The 19,773-nt window shown below is 46.1% G+C and overlaps 1 protein-coding gene across 1 annotated transcript in view; it reads left to right on the forward strand.

Moving 5' to 3' along the window:
* The window catches only part of Sltm (SAFB like transcription modulator), a 49,668-nt gene extending 35,457 nt beyond the window's left edge, over window positions 1-14,211 (forward strand). Inside the window, exons 14-21 of the mRNA XM_051156751.1 lie at window positions 629-792; window positions 3,152-3,332; window positions 4,028-4,152; window positions 5,270-5,437; window positions 5,998-6,315; window positions 6,412-6,556; window positions 11,047-11,207; window positions 13,567-14,211. Of these exons, the coding sequence (XP_051012708.1) occupies window positions 629-792; window positions 3,152-3,332; window positions 4,028-4,152; window positions 5,270-5,437; window positions 5,998-6,315; window positions 6,412-6,556; window positions 11,047-11,207; window positions 13,567-13,675 (1,371 nt within the window). The 3' untranslated portion in view covers window positions 13,676-14,211. The remainder of the gene's footprint in view (window positions 1-628; window positions 793-3,151; window positions 3,333-4,027; window positions 4,153-5,269; window positions 5,438-5,997; window positions 6,316-6,411; window positions 6,557-11,046; window positions 11,208-13,566) is intronic.
* Window positions 14,212-19,773: the final 5,562 nt, after the last annotated feature.

Raw genomic sequence — 19,773 nt, forward strand, 5'->3', positions numbered from 1 at the left:
ACCTTTAATCCCAGCACTCAAGGAAGCAGAGGCAGGCAGATCTCTGTGTGTTCAAGGCCAGCCTGGTCTACAGAGTGAGTCTAGGACAGCCAAGGGTACACAGAGAAACCTTGTTTTGAAAAACCAAAAAGTTCATTAAGTTTTTAAAAGGAAATATTACTAGTTTTATAATTTAGAAAGTATTTTCTTGGGCTGTTTTTGTTTTAATTTATGTGTATGAGCCTGCATGAGTTTATATACATGCAGGACACCCCCCAGGGCGGGTGGGCAGAAAGATATTGGATCTCTTAGAACTGGAGTCACAGGCAATTGTGAGCTGCTTTGTGGTGCTGGGATACAAACCAGGGTCCTCTGCGATCGCAGTAAGGGCTCTTAACCCCTGAAACCTCTGAGCCCGCTCCTCTAATCCCCTCATTTAAACTTTTGGCTGGGCCTGGTGGTGCCTTTAATCCCAGCACTTGGGAGGCAGAGTCAGCCTGGTCTACAGAGTGAGTTCTAGGATTGCCAGGGTTGTTACACAGAGAAACCCTGTCTCAAAAACAAAACAGACTTTAAAATGACCAGTGAGATCTAGAACATGTAACCTGAGGCTGTCTTAACTTGTGCTGCTTACGGTTTTCTTGTTTAGGTTCATGGAAGAAGCAAAGAAAAGGAGAGGGCTAGCCTAGATAAAAAAAGAGACAAAGACTGCCGGAGGAAAGAGATCTTGCCTTTTGAAAAGATGAAGGAACAGAGATTGAGAGAGCATTTAGTTCGTTTTGAGCGACTGAGACAAGCGGTGGAATTCAGAAGGTAGGAGGAGCATTTCCGACACCTCTCCGTAATGTGCGTCTTTAGCTGTCACCAGCTAGAGAGCGTGCTCCCCAGGAGGCTGAAGTGAGGGAACCACCCGGTGCGTTTGCACAGCACTCCGTAGCTTGCAAAGTCCTTTTTCCATGTCATCTCCATCTCAGTTCCGTAAAGTTAATTAAGCCCTGATTTATTACTGCCATCAGTAGGTAGTAGGAAGAGGCCTGGAGAGGCTACATGCCTCTTCAATGCCGTGTGCTAATGAGTGCCAGAGTCCGGGACTCAGATCCAAGTCTCACTCCAAGTCCAGTGCTCTTTCCTCTGTCCCAAAGCTGCTGCCAAAAGAGCCGTGCCTTAGAGGAGGCGGCGGTGACATCCAGACAGTCTCAAGAGTGAGCTGCCGTGGCGAGCTGCTTTCACAAGTCAGGGAACCTCCATCTGAAGGGAAGGCCGAGTCGCTCTGCGAGCTTTAATGCAGTCCCTGCTGCATCCCTGTTAAAAAAGACTGAAGACTAAAAGCAGATGCGTCCAATTTCAGTGGCAGTACCAACAAGTCGACAAGGGTTCCAGTGCGTATCCACATACATGCGTTTGGATGCCACATGAAATAGTGTAAACAGTGTTTTTAAGCTGTTAGACCTGTTTAGAACAGAGGTCACTAGTGGAATAGCGTCTACAGTACTCAGCCTCAGATGTTAGGAGCTTTGAAAGCTGCAGCGCAGGAATACAACCATTGCCTGTGCTGAAAGGAAATGGTTCCTTGCAAAACTCACCTCCATAAACACATCCTAGCTTCTGTTCATCAGTAACAGGCTGGGGAGAGTGGAAGTGGAGAGCTGCCGGGGAAGGGATTTCAGACCCATCAAAGCAATGCCTATTGTATTTTTAAAGCCCCTTTTGTTGCTTAGGCTTATCTTTCACTCAGGGATCCTTTGGCTTCAGCCTCCTCCTACCGAGCTGTAGCACAGGCACACATCACTGCATCCCACCAGTGACCCTTTAAAAATAACATGATACGGTATGCCCCCTTCCTCTCCCGGGGGAAAAAATACAATGTATAATCTATTTGCCTATTATTTATGGAAAAGTCAGTGTAATGATTTAGCAATAATATTAAAAAAAAACATGATTTGTAACAAATATATATATTCCAGATATAAATGTTTAGACATGTAGAAGATACATTTAACTAGTCAGGTGTTTATGTCTAATAAGATGTGAAAGCTACAGATAATGACTGATTTTGTGTGTCGTATTGGTGAGTCATGTACCAATAGAAGTGTACCAGGAGAAGTGAGAACATTCAAACATGATTTCTGAAATGGTAACAACTCTTGGTAGAGCCCCCACCTTAAAGAAAGTAAATTTTGAGTTGTGTTAATTGAAAATTTTAGTACATGAGCCCATACTAAAAGCAAATAAACAAGCCTAGCATTTATTAAAAATAGAGTTAAACTCTAGGTTACCTTTTAAAAGCATTTGTTGTTTCTCAAGGGCATGGCTGTCCACTGTATCATAGGAAAGGGTTTAAAAGTGTTAGGTATTCTTTGCCTTGTAGAGCGTGTCATTTGGTCTGTAGAAGTGCACTGACAGCTCACGATCGGCAGGTGCAGTAGAGTTCTTGGTCTCCACCCACTGACTGCTGTGCTCAGTTAGAATGTCACATCAGTTTTTATGGACTGGTACTGACTATTGAGAATACTGAATTGCTACAGGCAAATATGTAAGCAGGCAAAACTCACAAAAGCTCATTACCTGAGTGTCAGGAAGATGAAGCACTGTGGAAGGCCCAGTGCGTGTTTGTGTTGAATTACCTCTGGCTCAGAGGCAGGGTCCCCTTCTAAGGCTGTCTTTTAAGAAGCCAGTGTACAGCCACAGTGGCCTGTGTGCCAGTTACAGTGGCACACACCAATAATCTCAGTACTTAGAGGCAGAGGCAAGAGGTTTGCCACACGTTTAAGGCCACTGGTCCACATAGTGAGTTTGAGGTTAGCCAGAGCTATACAGTGAGACCTTGTCACAAAAAGCCAAAAGAAAAATTGTAGCTTTATAAATTTATATACATTTATAAAATGACAATTATCGGGTTTTTATTATGGTGGGATTTTCACTTAACAAAATCATCTAAAAGGCGAATAGTGCATAAAATTTAGCTGCTTAGTTGACTCTCCTTATAAATAACTGATAAGACTGGAATGTGTTTAAAGTTTTACTTTGCATTCTTTCCAATTACATTAAAATTATTAGAATTAAATGTGGGATTTAAAATTGCCAATCATGAGGAAAAATTCAAATTCAAAGCTATTATTTTTCACACAGTGCTAGCATAATTTAAGTATTTCTAAATACTGATTTTTGTTAGACGAAGAGAGATTGCAGAAAGAGAGCGTCGAGAGCGTGAACGCGTTAGAATAATTCGTGAACGGGAAGAACGGGAACGCTTACAGAGAGAGAGAGAGCGCCTAGAGATTGAGAGGCAAAAACTAGAGAGAGAGAGGATGGAACGCGAACGCTTGGAAAGGGAACGCATTCGTATTGAACAGGTGCAGTCAGAACATCTTTTCATCTTGAACAGCTCACCTTTGCAAACCATGTGGTTTTTTTTTGTTGTTGTTGTTGGTTTTTTTTTTTTTTTTTTTTTTTTTTTGTCCTCAAGTTTGCTTTATTTACCGTAAAGCTCCTGTAGATCAGATGAGCGTTGACGTGCCCCTGGCAGATGAAGAGTGAGGCACTCGTTAAAAGTGTGTTGAACAGTGACTTCCTTGTTGATTGCAAGTAACCTGTAACTGCGGAAAAATGGCAGCCTAATAGTCTGAGCATAGGACTGAGTCCAGAGTAGTCGTAATCCAGGCTCTGTCACCACCCCGGATCCAGAAAATAGCAAGTACTTCCTTATCGTGGGAGTCAGTCCTAAGGCTGGGAGGAAGTAATGCTTCTCTGCGTAGTTGTCACCTAGGGCATTAGGCACTTAGATCTCGCAATGCGTATTAAGAACCCAGCCTTCTCGTTCCTTTTGGGTGCTTTTGTTTAAGTCAGTTTATTGAGCTAAATCCACCTTCCCCAGAGCGCTTACCAGTCTCAACCACTCAAGCCAACAGCAGCTGTAGTCTAGATGATTAAGTCTAGTGTGTCTGTGCCAGGTGTGTGCTCTGCCTGGTGCTCGCTAGGACAGGTTCTTAACGCAGACGCACACGTGCTTACCTCCTGTCTCATGTGGTTCATTCCTGTGTATGTGAAGGAACGGCGCAAGGAGGCTGAACGGATTGCTCGAGAGAGAGAGGAACTCAGAAGGCAGCAGCAGCAGCTTCGTTATGAACAAGAAAAAAGGAATTCTTTGAAACGCCCACGTGATGTGGATCATAGGTAGTTGCTTTCTTTCTTCCTTGGTGGCTTGGCTTGCTGTCGTGCTCTTAGTGAGCTCAGGTCACATTAGAATGCATGTACTCTCAGCTCTGGAATAGAAGCTCTCTGCTAACATGGAAGGGAAGGGATTGCAGTGCTGGTAGGCCCGGTCCAGTTCCAAGCAGGGACAGTCTTTTGTCTCTTCTCGCACCATATGATTTCTTACTGTAACTGCAAGTACACAGACATAATTGGTATTGATAGAATTTCCTAACTCAGGCTTTTAAAAAACCTTGTCAAGGCAGAGAGTAAACAAACGGAAGTCGTGATCTTGTGTGCTTGTGTTCATGCTTCCTAGTAGAGTTTAAAAATATAAGTGTTTCACATAATTTTATTAATATAAATTCTGTGCTCTTTAGTTTTTTGTTTTAATGAGGAAACGGTTAAAAGGATGCACTGTGCTCAGGTCTGACCTCTCCAGCTTCTGTGAGGGCCACAGTGGCTGAGGCTGAGGAGGTAGCTCCGTGATGGAGTGCTTGCTTCCCTTGTATGTGCCAGGGCCCGGGCCATCCCCAGCACTTTAAGGGAAGAAAAGGTAACTGAAAACTGCTGCTTAGAGTCCATTACGACATGTCAGGCATTCTCTCTTTTTTTTATTTGAAGATGTAAGAACAGGCAGTTTAGGCTGGAGAGGTGACTTGATGGGCAAAGAGATTCTTGAGCAAGCATGAGATCTGAGTTTGTAATCCCAGCAGCCATGTAAAAAGTTGAGTGCAGAAATATGTGAGCCAGCCAGGCAGATCCCTGGAGCTCTCTGGCCAGCTAATCTAGTTAATTCCATGAGCTCCAGAGTTAGTGAGAGATCCTGTCTTAAAAAGTCAGGTGGAGACAACACCCACATTAATCTCTTGCCTCCGCATGCACAGATGTGTGCACCTAGCATGCAGTTTTTCAATTCCTGACAATACGACAATAGGATTGTCATAAGCAGCAGCTAATTCTGCCCAGCTCCTCACTGCTGTATCTTGAGTTCAGTAGCCTTTATGCCCACAGTTCACATGTGGTGTCTGAATCCAAGTGAATGTTGTTTGATTATTGTCAAGTAATTTATATAAATGAGCACAAATTTCTCTTCAAGGCGAGATGATCCTTACTGGAGTGAGAATAAAAAGTTATCTCTAGATACAGACGCGCGATTTGGCCATGGATCCGACTATCGTCAGCAAAGCAGGTTTCTTGACTTCAGCCACCGCGATCGGGGCAGGTTTCCTGACGCTGCAGCTGTGCAGTCCTCCTCCTTTGAAAGGTTGGTGGACACTGAAATGATTACATTTGTGGTAGGAGCCTTGCTATGCATAACTTTGGTTTTCTATAAGATATTAAAGAGGTGCTGAGTCAAATCTGTATGTTTAACTTTGGTTTTCACTGTAGGGTGAGTGGTATCTCTTCTCACCTTCAATTGGATGGGGTCCTTGGGAGGGACAGCTGAAGAGTCAGGAGTTGAGACCAGCCAGGGCCACATAGCCATTTGCGACTCTGCTCCATAGAAACCAATAGGAATTTTCAGTAAAAACAAGTGTGAGTGGGGAATGCTGGTTTTGGGTGTGCCGTGGCTCTCAGGAACAGTGAACCATGCCGGCTGCTAGTGACCCAACGGACACTGTGTCTCCTGGGAAAGAAACCAGTCTTGGTGTTAGCTTAGGTCAGGGTCAACTTAAAAGAAAATTGTTATAGTTAGTAGTGAGGGCTTTTCTGGTGGCCTTGCCATAATTTCCCTTAAGTAAGGTTTCATGATTATGTTATCCAAATAGAGTTGAGAGTAAGAGCAAATAAATGCTTCTGAGGGCCTGCATTTGTTTTGCACAGTAGACGGGAACGGTTTGTTGGTCAGAGCGAAGGAAAGAAACCAAGACCAGCGGCCCGAAGAGAAGAACCAAGCTTCGAAAGGTACCCCAAAACCTTCAGTGATTCCAGAAGAAATGAGCCTCCACCACCAAGAAATGAGCTCAGAGAAGCAGACAGACGAGAGGTACGAGGGGAACGAGATGAGAGAAGAACAGTAATTCTTCACGACAGACCTGAGGCTGCTCACCCTAGACACCCGCGAGAAGCTGGGCCCAATCCTTCTAGACCAACCTCCTGGAAGAGTGAGGGGAGCATGTCCGCAGACAAACGAGAGTCAAGGTAGCGCTTCCTCGTACGGCCTTTGTGGTGCACGGTGCATTGAGGTTTTAAGACCTGTGAAGTGAGGCCCTGATCACTCTTGTGCCGTGTTAACAGGGTTGAAAGGCCAGAACGGTCTGGCAGAGAAGTCTCCGGACACAGTGTGAGGGGAGCACCCCCTGGGAGTCGGAGTGGGGCCTCAGGCTATGCAAGCCGAGAGGGAGACAGAGGAGTCATCTCCGACAGAGGAAGTGGAGCACAGGTAAAAGTTGCTGGAAGTTTCCTGGTGATGCTCATATTTTTTTCTCTCTTTAATTACAATTTAATGTGTGTGGATGTTTTGTGTGTGTGTGTGTGCGCGCGCGCGCGCGCCTGCCTGTGAAGTCTAAAAGAGAGCTTCACATCTGGGACTAGAGTCACAAACAGTTGTGAGCTGGCCTGTGAGTGCTGGGAATTGACCTGAGCTGTTAGAAGAGCAGCCAGTGAGTACTCTGAACCCCACTGAGTCATCTCTCCAGCCTATACGCGATGCTTTGGATGGCCACCGTTCTGTTGTGGCCAAGATTGGGTAGATTGGAGTGACTGAGAGTCCAGCTTCCTGCAGTAGATCTTAAGTTTGTTCTTAGTAGTTGAATATCATTTGTTCAAAGTAGATACTAACCTTAAAACTTAAAAAATTCTCTTACCTTGTTGAGAGGCAGAGTCTGTCTGTTCCAGACTGCCTTGTTTATAAACCTGCAGGTGATTCTCCTGTGTCTGCCTCCCACCCTGGAAGTTCTGGCATTATAGCTGTGGTCTGCCACATGAGTTCTAGAGGCTCAGCTGAGGTCAGGCTTGCCTGGCAAGTGCTTTCACCTGCTGAAGCATCTTTTTGGCCCTCAAACTTTGTTGTTACTAAAATTCTTGTTCTACTTTGACAGTTGTTACAGTTGTTAAATAACCCTTTCTAATGATAATTTGGCTTTTTTTCTTATTTCTTTTTGAGACAGGGTTTCTCTATGTAATAGCCCTGGCAGTGAGACCAAGCTGACCTCGAACTCACAGCAGTCCACCTGCCTCTGCCTTCCGAGTTAAAGGTGTGCGCCACTGTGCCTGGTGATCATTTGGCTTTTTAAAACCACAGAACACTTGACTCGATGTGCCCTCCTTGAGCATGCTAATCTCTGCTGCCCCAGCCTCAGTACGTGTGCTGCTGAAGACTCATCTGCGTTAAGGGTGGAGCTGAAGGAAAAGTGCTGTGCCCTTGTTCTGTTTTCCAAAAGTGGACAAATAGGACTATTTTAAATTGCTTTCTATTCTTTAATTTTTTTTTTTTTATTAAAAAAGAAAATTTATATATTTTATGGAAGCCAAGTGTGGTGGTGCACACCTTTAATCCCAGCACTCCTTGAGGCAGAGGCAGGCACACCTCTGAGTTTGAAGCCAGCTTGGTATACATAATGGTTCAGGACAGCGGGAGCTATATAGAGAAGCCCTGTCTGGAAAAACCAAAAGTAAAAAACAAAACAAAACTAATAATTAAAATAAGTGTTTTGCCTATGCTGTGCATGCAGTACCTACAGAGGACAGAAGAGGGCATCAGATCTACTGAGACTGGAGTTAGAGGCTGTGAATCTACCATGTAGGTACTGGGAATTGATCCCAACCTTTAATCCCAGCACTGGGGAGTCAGAGGCAGGTGGATCTCTGTGAGTTCGAGGCCAGCCTGGTCTACAAAGGGTGTCTAGGACAGCCAGGGCTCTGTGTAAGAAAAGCTCTGAGGGAGCAGCAGTGCTCTTTACCACTGAGCCATCTCATTAGCCCCAACATTGTATTCTTCTGATATCTTGTTGACTTGAATCTCCTAAGTTATAGAGGGAAAGTATATCTAAACTGCACGAGTGTGCAAAAAACTCACACTCATCCGAAAGCGTTTTCTTTATTGATAAAATGTTGGCATGTGAGGTGATCACAGCATGAATAGAAAGGACACTTGTTTGTTTGTTTTTTTTTTTTGTTTTTTGTTTTTCCGAGACAAGGTCTCTCTGTGTAGCCTTGGCTGTCCTAGACTCACTTTGTAGGCCAGGCTGGCCTCAAACTCACAGCGATCCGCCTGCCTCTGCCTCCCGAGCGCTGGGAGGCTTTTTAAAAAATTCACTTTACATCCTAGTCGTAGCCCCATCCCTCTTCACCTCCCAGCCCCACCCTCCCTTACTCTTCCACACCCTGCTCCTCAGAAGAGGGGAGCCCCCCTTGGAATCCTCCCCTTTCTCGGCCTCATCAAGTCGTATCAGGACTGAGTGTGTCTTCTTGCCCTGTGGCCTGGCAAGGCAGTCCTGCCGGTGGGAAGTGATTGAAAAACTGACAAGAATTATCTCAATTAAAAAAAAGAAAAGAAGCCGGGCATGGTGGCGCATGTCTTTAATCCCAGCACTCGGGAGGCAGAGGCAGGTGGATCGCTATGCGTTCAAGGCCAGCCTGGTCTACAAAGTGAGTCCAGGATGGCCAAGGCTACACAGAGAAACTCTGTCTCAAAAAACCAAAAAAAAAAAAAAAAGAAAGAAAGAAAAGCAAAGCTGACAAGAGAGCCCATGTCAGAGAGAGCCCCTGCATCCATTACTGGGGTGCCCCACATGAAGACTGGGCTGCCCATTGGCTACATCTGTGTAGGGGGCCTACGTCTAGTCCATGCAAGGCCCTTGGTTGGTGCTTCAATTTCAGCCGGCCCCTCTGGGCTCTGGTTAGTTGGCTCTGTTAGTCTTCTGGTGAGGCTCTTGCCACCTCCAGGTCTCCCCTCCCCCACCCGTTTCCCCCCAAGGTTCCCTGCGCACCACCCCATGTTTGGCTGTGAGTCTCAGCATCTGTGCTGCTGACTATGTGGGTCTCAGAGGACAACTCTAACTCCTGCTTTCAAGCATAGCAGAGCGGCAGTAACAATGTCAGGGATTGGCTCTCTCCCACGGGGTGGGTCTTGGGTTGGGCCAGGCATTGGCTGGACCTTCCCTCAACCTCTGCTCTGTCTGCTCTGTCTTTATCTCTGTACATCTTGTGAGAAGGGTGAGGTTTTGTGGATGGGCTGGTGTTCCCTCCCTCTACTAGGAGACTTGTCTAGTTAGAGGGTGCCCTCTTCACTCTATGGCCCCTGGGACTCGGAGTGGTGACACACACCTGTGATCCTAGCTCTCAGGGAGGCAGAGGCAGGTGGATTACTGTGAGTTCAAGGCCAGCCTGGTCCACAAAGCCAGTCCAGGACAGTCTGTCTACTTCTCAGTTATTGGCTAATCAATTTTATTGACAAATCAGAAAATAAATGGAGAGCAATGTTTACACAGACTTGTGATAGAAGATTCTTAGAATAAGCATTATAATGCCGTGATTGGATTGTAACCAGATACGAGGGCAGGGAAGCATAATAGCTTGTCAACAAGAGAGCCTTCTAAAATCTTGGCATGTACAGCATCCTTTTACCCACGTTTATGAAGTAGGCTTTTGGCCTCATGGTATTAAATATTAATGTGTCTTAATAAGAAAAATGTTTACACAAGTTCATTAAGCTGGTTACCCTGAACAAAACTTAAAATTAAGCATATGATGCAGATTCTCTGTTTTATTTAGGGTTAGGACTTAAGAAATTATTCTAGACAAGCGCCTACATTCAGGGTCCCTGAGAAGCTGCATGCAGGGAGCGCACGCCTGTCATCCCAGCACTCGGGGAGGCAAGAGGCAGGCGCATCTCTGTGAGTAGGAGGCTAGCCTGGCATACAAAGTGAGTCCAGGACAGCCAAGGCTACACAGGGAAACCTTGTCTCTTAAAAACAAAAACAAAGGGGGGGGGGGCGGGGAGAAGGAGAAAAAGAAACAGTACTGATAACAATACAACATGGAAATTTTAAAGTAAGATATGAAAATAATTTTCTACTAATACTTTAATCTGGTGTGTGACACCAGCCTATTTTCAGAGGAAGCAGGATTAAAAGAAAAAAGTCTCCTGAGGAGGAGAACCTGGCTTTTTTTTTTTTTTGTCAGAAATTTATAATGTTAGTCCGTTTGGCCAGTATTATATTTAAGGCTGTGTGGATGCTGGCAGCTTTGCCTCACTGTGTCAGCAGCCCTTGACCAGTCTTCTTGTTCTTAGCTCTACACATGCTTCTGTGCCTATGTCCCCTCACTTCATAGAGCATAGTGGAGCACTGTGCACAGATCTCAGCACTGAGTAGCAGTGGGACATGTGTGCTGGTTGTGAATTGTTCTGAAGGGTTGATCTATGCCCAACCTAACTGTCCTTTAACTTTCGACTTCTTGTGTATATGTAGAGCTTTTTAGGTCTGTTCATCCAGGCGTTTGAAATTCCTGTGCCCAGATAGTGCTGGAGTAGTAGTGATGTGGACATTGAAATGAAGGTACCGAGGACCCTGCCACAATAGCTGGTCGCTCCTCTCCCCTGCTGTTAAGTCGTCAGTCTGTCACATTCTCAGACATGTTACTGTGTGTTGTGACATTAAAGCACAGCAGTATGAGCCAGGCACTGTGACACACGCCTGTAATCCAAGCACTCGGAGAGGCAGAGTCAGGAGGATCGCTGTGAGTTCGAGGCCAGCCTGGTCTACAAGGCAAGTCCAGGACAGCCAAGGCTATATAGAGAGACCCTGTCTTAAAAAAAAAAAGAAAAAAACAGAAACAAGCAAACAAAAAACCCAAAACAGAAAAGCACAGCAGTGTGAGTCAGTGCATGGACTAATGGCCCAGACTCATCTTTCCATGTGCTGTCCCCAGCACTATCCTGAAGAACGCCATGTAGTGGAACGCCATGGACGGGACACAAGTGGACCAAGGAAAGAGTGGCATGGCCCACCTTCTCAGGGGCCTGGTTACCATGATACCAGGCGAATGAGTGATGGCCGGGCAGGAGCAGGCATGATAACCCAGCACTCAAGGTGAGTGGCTAATCTGTTAAAATCTTTTTATGCTGTTATACAACTGAGTAGTCTTTTCCTTTTTCTTTTTTTTTTTTAGACACGGTTTCTCTGTTTAGCCTTGGCTGTCCTGGACTCACAGTGTAGACTAGGCTGGCCTCAAACTCACAGTGATCCACCTGCCTCTGCCTCTGGAGTGCTTGGATTAAAGGTGTGCACCACCACGCTTGGTAATAGTCTTTTTCTTAAAGAGCATTTCCGAGAGATTATATTGCAGTTAGTCTGCACAAACCTTCCCGAAGAACTGAGTCTGCAGGAGACTGCACTTGCAGCTGGGGTTTGACAGTTGGTCCTTCCTGTTGTAAGTTAGTGATGGGCAGGCATCCTTGCAAGTGGGCCTTAGATGTAGGCCATGCACATGACCACATGGTGCTTACTACTGAGTAGTTTAAGAAATCTGAAGGTAGGTCCATTCCTTTTCACACATCTAGTCCAACGCAACACACTCAACTCAAGCCTAGTTGGGGTCAGGAACAAGCATGAGCTTCCTGTTCTTACTCTTGGGGCCTCAGTGGCATCCTGGGAGCCATCTTTCTTTCCTGTCTTCTCTGTCTCAACACCCTTGCTTTACAGGATAGCAACTGTTGTGCTACCCTATTGGTCACTCCTGTGTCACACACACATACCAGTGCCATTTGTACTCTGATGTCATTTGAAAGAGCACCAGTGGTCTATTCTCTGTAAATCACTGGTTCTGAGCTCCTTACAGTATGCTGTTTCACCTGTTGCTTTCCTCACTTTGAAGCAATCTTTTGGTCACTTGGTCTTAATTAGGATGTGTACTCTGGCTGCCTTCAGATGAGGGTTCTCTGGCCTCGGCCTTCCAGACATTGTGACTATGGGCGTGTCCCACCATGCTCCTTCCTCTGTTCCTTCCTTTCTTTTTCTTGTCCTTTCTTTTCTTTCTTTTTTTGTGACAGCGTCTCACTATGTAGTCCTGGCCTCAGTTGTCTTCCTTTCTTGATCCTCCTTTCAGACAAGTGAGCTTCATGCATCTCTCCTCGCCGCCATCTCCTTGTAGTGCAGGCAAGCTTGTTCCTGTCCTAATTAATAGTTTCCTTCCTTCCTTCCTTCCTTCCTTCCTTCCTTCCTTCCTTCCTTCCTTCTCTCTCTTTCTCTCCCTCTCTTCCCCTCTGTCTTTTTCTTTCTTTTTGCCTCAAGCTTCTTTTTTTATCTCTCAGTGCTGCCATCCTCAAAACCCTGACAAGGTCAACATGACCCACTCTTTTTTTTTTTTTTTTAAAGGCTTATTTATTTATTGTATATACAGTGCTCTGTCTGCATGTGGGCCTGCAGGCCAGAAGAGGGCATCAGATCTCACAGTAGATGGTTGTGAGCCACCATGTGGTTGCTGGGAATTGAACTCAGAACCTTTGGATGAGCAGACAGTGCTCTTAACCTCTGAACCATCTCTCCAGGCCAACATGGTCCACTCTTGATCCTCCATTGTTCCTAGTGGCTGTCTTCCCAGAGTACTTCTTCTTGGTATTGACCCCACCCCTGAAGGTGACTGTGGCACCACACATTTTGTTGTGTCATTTACTGGCTTCAAAGCCGCAGTGGTTTCAGCAGGTCACAGATTTAAGCCATAGTTCTCCACTGGTTTTATTAGAAGCATTTATTTCACTGTCAACTTTTACCTCTCCGTTCTGATTAGAGTTTTGGAGTGTGCTTTTCCTTTCAATCACCGGCATCTATAATGCTGCTCTGTACATAAAGATACTAGAAATATTATTGAGTGGCTTTCTGGTAGTCAGTTCATGAAGCTCTTGTGTGTACCACAATTTCCTTAATTACTAATTCAAACACACTAACGTGACCCGAGTGGGGTTAGAGTGGCATGCGCCATTGTGCTAGCAGTGGGAGGCCGAAGGAGGATCTTGAGTCTGAGGTTTCCTCATCTCCTTAATTACATCCTGTTTTAAAAGAGATGAAGAGGCAGCGGGAGACCTGATGAGGCTGTGGGTTTGCACTTTTTACAAGCTTCTGCTGCTGGAGGGTGGGTCCTGGAGACACCTTGCTGTAGTCTTGTCATGTGCCCAGCATTTGGCTTCTGAAGAAGGGGGCATGGATAGGAGAGTACCAAGGCCCACTGTAGCTCCCTGCCATATGTTAGCTTTGTGCCTTCGACAAAATATACTTTCAGCTCTCACGTTCCTCTTTATTAAAGAGGGATTAGGAATAGCATGTGCCTTACAGGACCAGAGTCTGCCTGTAGGTCAGTAAAGCAGAGAGCAGCCTGTGAGTGACAAGTGCTGGGAGGGCTTTCTTGTGGCTAGTTGGTTGTTCTGACCTTTGTTTCATTTAAACCCCCTTTCAGCACCGCATCCCCAGTTAACAGGATTGTACAGATGAGTGGCAACTCCATCCCAAGAGGAAGTAGCTCTGGGTTTAAGCCATTTAAGAGCGGACCTCCACGGCGATTCTGAGCACGAGCTTCCTGCTGTGGCTTCAAGATAACTTATTGATCTCCTGCACACTTTCCCCGACTGCTTTTGAAGAGCGCCTCTGACTGCCTGAGAGCTCTAGCTCACTGTTGTTTTTCTTTTTAAAAATTTAACAGTTTCTTTTCTCAATTTTAGAGAAGATGTTTAAATAGTTCTGTTGAAACTTTTCATAGTTTTGTGTATCATTCAACTTTCTCTTGAGGCACTGAGACCCATTTGAAAGGATCGGCACCCAGGCCATATGTTGGTGCCGTGTGAACACGAGTGGTTTGCAGCTGCGTGGTAGTGGTTTCATTTGCAGCAAAGCTCTGTGGTGTCACCAGTGTTGGCTGCCTCCATTTTGAAGGCTATCTGAGCATCAGACGCCTGCTGTCTAATTTTTAGAGAATAAGGTTGTTCCTTGCATTTCGGAGTATTATGTAACCTATTTTTGCAGAAGGTACTGTTACATTAAGTGCATCTGTGTATCCTGGTTAAAAAAATGTAATCTTTTTGGAAATAAACCTTCATATTCTGTATAGTTGCTAAACCACTGGGGACCTTTTTAACTGTAAACTGAAGGTAGCTTTTCTGTCTGGGGCGCAGCAACACACTTGATCAGGTTGGCTTGGTGTAAGACCACAGAGATGAAGGAGCTGTGGCTCACGTGCCGGGTGTCATGGGGGTCTCCTGCGGAGCTGAGCGGGTTAGTGCACTTGTCAGGGATCTTCCCGGTTTGATGAATGAACCCCACCTCTCAGAACTGTGTGACAACATTCCCATCTCCCCAAATAATGCTGAGTAGTGAAGAGGCCCAGGTTCTAGATGGGTGAACCTGTCAGGTTTTGTAAATGCTAGTCTGTGGCGACATTCTCTTCCTGAGGTTAAAATCCACACGCAGAAGGGTGTGTCTTCGTTCCAGCATCAGCGGTTAGTAGTCCAGCCTTCCTACTGGTGAGCCCCAGGCAACAGACTTGGTCAGAGCTGAATGGCAGCGTTTGCTCTCTGTTCTAGGATGCGTCGGTCTCTCTGGTCATGACTTGACAGCACACTGGACATGCTGGGAACTCTCTAGCCCTGCGTTCGGCGTCTTTGGTAGGAAAGCTCTTGAGCTAGAATGCCTCTCATTTCACAGCAGCCTCCCAGACCCTTCATAGCTCTGAGCCAGCGTCACCCCGGCTGTCTAGACTCTTGGTCGCACCAGTGGTCTGCTCAGACCTGGTGACGGGTGGAGAGTGGCACTCTGATGTGGAGTCTCAGAGGAGCTCTTGTCAGCGCCTGTCCTTGGATGTAGGGGCATGAGATGGCTTAGACTCTGGGTGCTTGCCGCAACCAAAGGACTTTGGAGTCTGGTTCTTTGGGGCACCCTCCTTTTGTTTTGGGGTTGGTTTTGTTTTGTTTTGTTTTTTTGAGATAGGGTTTCTCTGGGTATCCATGGCTCTCCTAGAACTCACTCTGTAGACCAGGCTGCCTACCGCTCTGAGATCCCTGCCTCTGCCTCCCAAGTGCTGAGATTAAAGGTGTCAAGGGGAGCTCACTTAGAAGTACAGTTGGAGCTCATAATCTTCCCTTCCTGTCCTACAGCGTGTGTGTGTATGTGTGTGTGTATGTGTGTGTGTGTGTGTGTGTACACACACAAGTACAGTTGGAGCTCATAATTGTCCCTTCCTGTCCTACAGCGGTGTGTGTGTGTGTGTGTGTGTCCGTGTCCCCGTCTGTCCGTCCGTCCATGTCCTGTCCTACAGCCATGGGGGGGGGGTGTGTGTTCAGGTCAACTCCGTTGCTGCTTCCTGACACTTGAGAGTGGCAGACAGAACCTTCCCTGTTGACTGTCTAGCAGGAGGTAGACTGAGTCATCCTCCTGTAGGTAGTTAGGGTCAGCTTCACTTCAAAGCATGGACTCTGAGAGCCAGGCGTGGTGTCACATGTCTTTAATCCCAGCACTTGGGAGGCAGAGGCAGGTGGATCCTGTGAGTTTGAGGCCAGCCTGGTCTACACTGCAAGTCCAGCACAGCCAAGGCTACAAAGAGAAACCGTGTCTTGAAAACCAAAAAATAAAAATAAATAAATAAATAAAAATGTTGGCTTGTTAGTGTTTGATTAGTGTTTGTTTTAGTTTTTTTGGGGTTTTTTTGGAGAGAGTTTCTCGTGTTAACATCCCTGGCTGTCTGTCCTAAGCTCACTTTGTAGACCAGGCTGACCTTGAATTTGCAGAGATCCACCTACCTCTGGCTCCCCGTGCTGGGGGATTAAAGGCAAGTCCTGCCACCACCCAGCTACTGATTAATTTTGTTATTTTAAACCTATCTGTTAGGCATAGAGTTACATTCTCAGCTTACTGAAATGCTATTGAAAAAATTAGGTTTTGGCCGGGTGTGGTGGTGTGCACCTTAAATCCTAGCACTCGGGAGGCAGAGGCAGGCAGATCTCTGTGAGTTCGAGGCCAGCCTTGTCTATAAAGGGAGTCCAGGGCAGCCAAGGCTACACAGAGAGACCCTGCCTCGGGGGGGGGGGGGTTAGATTTTGAAGAACTGGGAGATGACTCAGTGTGGTAAGAGTGGTTGCTGGATGTAAATCTTGTGTTTACACACATACATACACACACACATGTGCACCGACACGTGAACATGCAAATGTAAAAAATGTATTTGGAGTGTGTGTCGATTGTATGTGGTTGCAGCTTGGGTTACATAGACCATTTCAAAAAAGGTTACAGGTCTTTGAAGGCATATGCTGGTGATTAGTGTGTGGGTCTTGCCTGATGTGGGAGAGTCCCTTGGTTTAGTTCCCAGCACAGCTAAATTAGCTTTGAGTGTTGCTAGTCTTTCCTTTACCCCAAAGGGCCCAACAGTCTCCAGACACTATTTTTTTCTCATGTTGCCATGATTTCAGCTTTCTGTAGTTGAGAAAACCATGTGGGATTATTTAGAGGTTGAGTGTAGCTCTGAAGATGTGGGCCTTAATTAGCAGAGATGTTCCCGAGTCAGTAGTGAAACTGGATTTAGAGAGGATTTTATCCAGCAAGACAGCTTCTTCCCGACTGGAGGCAAGAGGACCTCCTGCTCAGTACGGCAAGCAGCAGAAGGCTTGTTGTGTGGGCAAGATGCTGGAGTCAAAAACTTCACATGCAGAAGGATGCAAATGAAAATACAAGGCTAGGAGTTGCACAGAGAACATGTGGCCTTTGCTTGCGTCGATTGCTGCATTGTCACCTAACATTCCTCCATTCCTGCTGTCAACAGTTAGGCTGTTTCGAGTCCTTCCTAGAAAAAGGTTCTTTTTTCCCTCTTTCATTCTTTATAAAGCACAGCGTTTAAACTATCTCCTTGTCTGCAGATGAATCTTTTCTGCTGTCACCTACAAATACCCAGTATTTTTGGGCTTTTCAAATTTGACATGTTCAAACCAGGCATAGTGCTGCACATGTGTAATTTTAGCCACCAAGGAGCTATGGTAGCGTTTTAAGGCCAGCCTTGGTTGGCTAAGATAGCCCTACCACAAGATTTTTTAAAAAATCTGGACGTGATAGCATATACCTACAATTTCAGCGCTCAGGAAGCAGCTGCAGAAGGTCCGGAGTTCAAAGCTTGGGATACATAAAATTTTGTCTAAAAACAAAAGAGCTGGGTGTGGTAGTGCACATCTTTAGTCCCAGCACTTTGGAGGCTACTTGTAGACTAGCCAGGCCTACGGACTTGGTCTCAGGAGGCAGAGGCAGGTTGATCTTTGTGAGTTCAAGGCCAGCCTGGTCTACAGAGCTCCCTGGATTCAATCTTAAGTACCGGAAGACTCATCGCCCCTACCAGGCCTCACAAATACTTACCAGGCCTCACAAATACTTATGGTCTTAAAGGGACCTTTCTGGGACAACTCAATACTGCCTTCAAACAAAGCAAGCCACCAAAACCCCATGAAATTGATTTCAGAAATTCTTCCTATAATTGTTAACCTTAATATATTTTGTACTTTAATGTGTGTGTAGGAGGGCAATGTGAAAGAGGTGATTCTCATTCAACTGCGTAGGTTCTGGAAATTGAGCCCGTCAGGCGTGGCCAGTGCCTGTACCCACTGAGCCATCTTGCTGGGCCCCTTTTATCCTCTATGTCTGTCTTGCCCTGATCACGCGTGGTTTTTCCAGGCTGTGTTTTGAGGCAGGGTGGCCACAGGCTGCTCTCAGCCTTGTGGTTCTCTTGTGTTATCCTCTGCCCTGCTGTGATTGCAGCCCCATGCCACCATGCCTTGTCACTCGCCTTGAGTGTAAGGCCAGAGAGGACCTGAGTGTGGGCTACTTCCTGTGGCTCCTTTCTTAGGTTCTCGTCTGCCACCCTCCCCCGCAGCTGTCCTCAGAATGTTGTGTGTCTGTGTCAGGCTTCCTGCTGGCTGTCACCCACTCTGGAGGAGCATCTTCTTCCCTCAGTCAGTCCTTTCTGGAAATGCCTACACACACAGCCTGGTTCAGTGCCAGAGGGGCACGGCTAAGACATCCGATCTTGTGGACTGAGCAGCTACGAGGCTCTCAGCTTCTCCAGATAGCTATTGTTGGGCTGCCCAGCCCATTGACGTAACCCATTCTGTTAAGTGCTCTTTCATGTAAACACACATATTGGCTCCGTTCCCCTAGAAAATCCTGCCTAATGCAACATGTTAAATATTTTCACATAGGGTTTAATATTTGTGAAATGCCTGCCGTGTGCTAGGCTATGTTTTCTTTTTTATGTGTTTGTGATTGTGTGTGTGTGTACATGTGGAGATCTGAGGTTGATACAGGAAGCATCCTTGGTTACTCTTCTGCCTTACTGAGTCAAGGTGTCTTTGTCAGACCCAGAATTCATCAGTATGGCTGGTCTCACTTGACAGCCTGCTCTGAGGACACCATATCTCTGTTGTCTGGCACTGACAGTGGCATTACAGGTGGACAGCCGTGCCCACTCAGCATTTATGTGGGCCCTGGTCCTCACACTGGTGTGCTTTAAGCACTGAGCCATCTCTCAGCCCACCTAGGCAGTTTGCGTGCAGTTATTTGATTCCTACCATACCTATACATGGGTACCACATGGGAGACAGCTCAGGACCGATCTCAAGATGCAGTCATTGAAAATTCAAGCCCCGTCATGCACCTGCTCAGAACCTGAGACCATTTCATTCTCAGGTGGCAGGAATACAGTGGAGGTGAGGCACAGGGCCTGACACCGTGGGCCAGTCCAGTCACTTACACTCCTGTTAGAATAACTTTTCACAGTATTTCCTTTATTCAGTACTTACTTTTTTTAAAAATTTAATTTCTTAATTTATGTGCATTGGTGTGAGGGTGTCAGATCTTGGAGTTACAGACAGTTGTGAGCTGCCATGTGGGTGCTGGGAATTGAACCAGGGTCCTTTGGAAGAGCAGGCTTAACCACTGAGCCATCTCTCCAGCCCAACTTACTTTTTTTTTTTTTTTTTTTGGTTTTTTTGAGACAGGGTTTCTCTGTGTAGCCTTGGCCATCCTGGACTCACTTTGTAGACCAGGCTGGCCTCGAACTCACAGTGATCCGCCTGCCTCTGCCTCCCGAGTGCTGGGATTAAAGGCGTGCGCCACCACGCCCGGCCCAACTTACTTTTAAGATAAATAAAACCTAAGAAATAATCTGTTTTCAATTATTGTTGAAAAAGATTTTTAAGCGTATTTATTGAAAATTGAAATTTATTTATCCTTTATGTGAATCCTTTATGTTTTGTTTGAATGTGTCTGTGTACCACACACAATGCCCCTAGAGGCAGGAGAGGGCGTCAGATCTGAGACTGACATCCCAGACAGTTGTGAATAGCTGTCTATGGGTGCTTGGAATCGAGCCCAGGTCCTCTGCAGGAGCCACAAGTGCTCTTGACTGTTGAGCCATCTGTCCAACCCAAGCCTCTGTGTGTGTGTGTGTGTGTGTGTGTGTGTGTGTGTGTGTGTGTGTGTGTGTGTAGGGAGAGAGGAAAGGGGTACGTGTGGGTGGACAGGAGACACATGCATGTGGAGATCAGAAGACAACTCCACGGATTTGATTCTGTCTTTCCATCTTTACATGGAATCAGGATTAAATTCAGGTCTTCAGGCTTCTGTGAAGCACCTTTGT

The sequence above is a fragment of the Acomys russatus genome, chromosome 14 (assembly GCF_903995435.1).
Source record: "Acomys russatus chromosome 14, mAcoRus1.1, whole genome shotgun sequence".
Taxonomy (NCBI): domain Eukaryota; kingdom Metazoa; phylum Chordata; class Mammalia; order Rodentia; family Muridae; genus Acomys; species Acomys russatus.